Raw genomic sequence first — 2,893 nt, forward strand, 5'->3', positions numbered from 1 at the left:
ATTGTAGTGAAGTGATAGTGAAGGGATTGGTTGCAAAATCTCTAATATTGGCAGAGTATTTCGCTGAAAATGTTAGCGATTCAACCGACGCTATTTTACCGTTTTAGGGGTCAAATATGCAGTTTTAGCAAAGCACCGGAAACGGCATATTTACCACACGACGGCAAAATACAGCAGCCATCATAAAGCACAAAGCATCATATTTCCACCAATAAAACGCATGTATTTGAGCACGGACATTTCCTTACCAATACTGACACTTTGCTGGAATGGCTGTCAACGGGCGGGGTGAGAACTTCACCTCTGACGAGGAGTTCGTTCGTGGTTGAACATATCCCAAGAAGAGTCTAAGGAGAGCGGGCATAAAGCCGAGAAGTTTTGGGCCCGCGTGGAGGCGAACTATTGCACCTATTGCGAGCCGGACTGCCATCGCACAGCAGGACTTCTCAAAAAATAATCTATTTACAGAATATATTTTTTATTCCAACGAAAAATAGATTATTTTGAGACACAACCAAAATAGATAAGTTCCCATGATCAGAAAAAATAGATAACTTAACTATGACGGCAAAATAAATAACTTCTCCGAATGACAGGATAATTCTCAATAATTGACAGGGTTCAGTGCGGCCGTAGCCTTGGTCGCGTTGTCGATCACTGCTGCGGTCGCGGTTTTTGCCACGGCTGTTGCCACGATTGTTGTTTCACCCGCCATTTCCAGGACCATTAGAGGATCTTGGTCACCATCCATGACGGTTATTAGAGCCATGGTTGCCACTAGGCCAATCGCGATCATCGCGGTCATCACGAGGACGTTGGATAGGACGAGACGGAGCAACATAATCGCGTTTGCGCTACTTTTGGGAAGCAGAGCCATGCTTGTCAATGATAGTGCGATCAACGCCAGGACGTATAGTGTTGCGGGCATAGTCCGACTTGAGGATGGGGCACGCAGGAAGCGGTAGTGTTGCGGGCATAGTCTGAATTGAGGGTGGGGCACGCAGGAAGCGGTAATTGGTAATTGGTAACGCCACAGTAGAAGCAGGACTTGCTGGGGTGCTTGATACAATCACGGTGGGCATAGCAACGGATAGTAAAGGCGTTTATAACATGAACAGAGCCATCGGTTTGCGAAATTGCTTAAGGTGGTGGCGCAGGGGACGCAACGGCATGCGTGCCAGCTGCAAGCTCGGTTTGCGTTTTAAGGGTTGCGGCAGCACCGGTTGTCACCCAGATCAGAAGCTCGTTGCAGGCGATTCGAAATAATATACCGAAGAGAGGCCCAAACGTCAGCAACGACAACAAACTGGTTGGCGGTGCGCGCGGTGGCCATTGAGTTCGTCACAACTTTTCACTAGAAACGAGTTTAAATATCCTCAAAGAACTCAAATGGACTCGTAGTGGCCTGATAGAGGCGGCGGGGGTTGGTAGAAATGGCTGAAACCAAGAAGGTGTGCGCCGCAGAGCGTTGATTCGCCAGTTTCTTGATCGCCTCACGGGCAATTACCTCACGTTGGATGGCGGTCGTGCGCGCCTTGATTTCCGCGAGACGCGAATTACGATCGGTCTCCGACAGAGTCGGGTCGACAACATGAAGCTCGGAGTGTTCGACTTGATCTAGTTGAAGGTACATCTTGCTGATGTTGAGCGCATCGATGCGATTGCTATGATGGACATAGTCCGGCGTAGAGTAGAACTCAGCAAGATCATGGGAGGTCGCTTGGGACAAGAACTCCGTCGTCCACAAGGTGTAGGCCAGAGGCCGGAGGTCGTCGAGTGGGGTGCCCACGACGGTCTACACAGAGGATTGGGGAGGAGGCTCATAACCTGTCAAGAGGGACGATGTAGGGGGTAGCACTGAGGAGGAACGACGACGAAAAACACTTGTGTGGTCGATGACAAAACCAAAAGTGATCATTAACGGACTGTTTTAGCTGACCTATGATTGGGCATAAACAGTCCGGCTTCTACAGAGAGAGAACACCGGATAATTCCGGATGACCGGATATTATCCGTAAGTGACCGAACCTCGGCGAAAAAGGCCAAAGCAAGAACGGCCACAAAGTGCCCCCCTTCTTGACACGCCCCACATCGTACAGTATTGAAGCCCCTTTCACCTTGAATCATTCTATCCAATCACATTGTCGAACAATGGTTTTTCTAAAATCTCTTCAACTTTAAACGCGGTGACATGTCAACCCTCCTGAAACTCGCGCATGTAAATTGGATCGAAGGGAGTACTACAGGGAACGACGCTGAGTAACGGCGCGGGAATAAATTTTCAAATCAGCCAATAATAATCATGGATATCGTTACCTCGACAATGATTGGCGGAATTTTTCCCGGCACAATTTAAACAGCTTTCCACCCCACTACTTAATAACCTTGAATGTCAGTGCAACCTGCAGCCACAGTGCTGCCAACGAAGCCTCGACACCGACCGACTCTCACCCAAAAGATCGATGTCGTACGCTTAGCTGAACGCACGACTGTTCGACACGCAGCGGTAACGGCCGGCTACAGTGAGAGCAGTGTACGCGAGTGGATCCGAGACAAGCCGTCGCTGCTCGGCTTTCAAGGGTCAAAGACACGGAAGAAGAACGCACGTCCCACTGGAGCCAAGCCCATCATTCCAGACAGCGCTGACCTCGTCACGTACCTCAAAGACCTTCGCCGGGAGGAGAAAGCAGTGACATCATCGCACATGATGCAGTTCCTTCGCGCGGGTCACATGGCCTGGATTCAAGACTATATGGCGACCCGAGCGTCCGGCTACAACTCGCTGCTGCGCCTGCTTCAAAAGTTTGCTGACCGACACGGCTTTTCCAAGCAACGAGTGTGTCGCCAGAAGAAAACTCAGCAAGACCTGGAGGAGACAAGACTTGCTTTCGGT

The 2,893-nt window shown here is 50.0% G+C and overlaps 1 protein-coding gene across 1 annotated transcript; it reads right to left on the reverse strand.

Annotated features, from left to right (window-relative positions):
* Nucleotides 1–1,366: 1,366 nt before the first annotated feature.
* On the reverse strand, nt 1,367–2,127 carry H257_18024 (hypothetical protein; the record flags this gene model as incomplete). The annotated part of the gene is made up of 2 exons (XM_009847032.1): nt 1,367–1,795; nt 2,029–2,127. The coding sequence occupies 2 exons, from the start codon at nt 2,125–2,127 to the stop codon at nt 1,367–1,369; spliced, it is 528 nt and encodes a 175-aa protein (XP_009845334.1).
* Between the last annotated feature and the right edge of the window lie 766 nt (nt 2,128–2,893).

This window comes from Aphanomyces astaci (genome assembly GCF_000520075.1).
Source record: "Aphanomyces astaci strain APO3 unplaced genomic scaffold supercont1.131, whole genome shotgun sequence".
NCBI lineage: Eukaryota > Oomycota > Saprolegniomycetes > Saprolegniales > Verrucalvaceae > Aphanomyces > Aphanomyces astaci.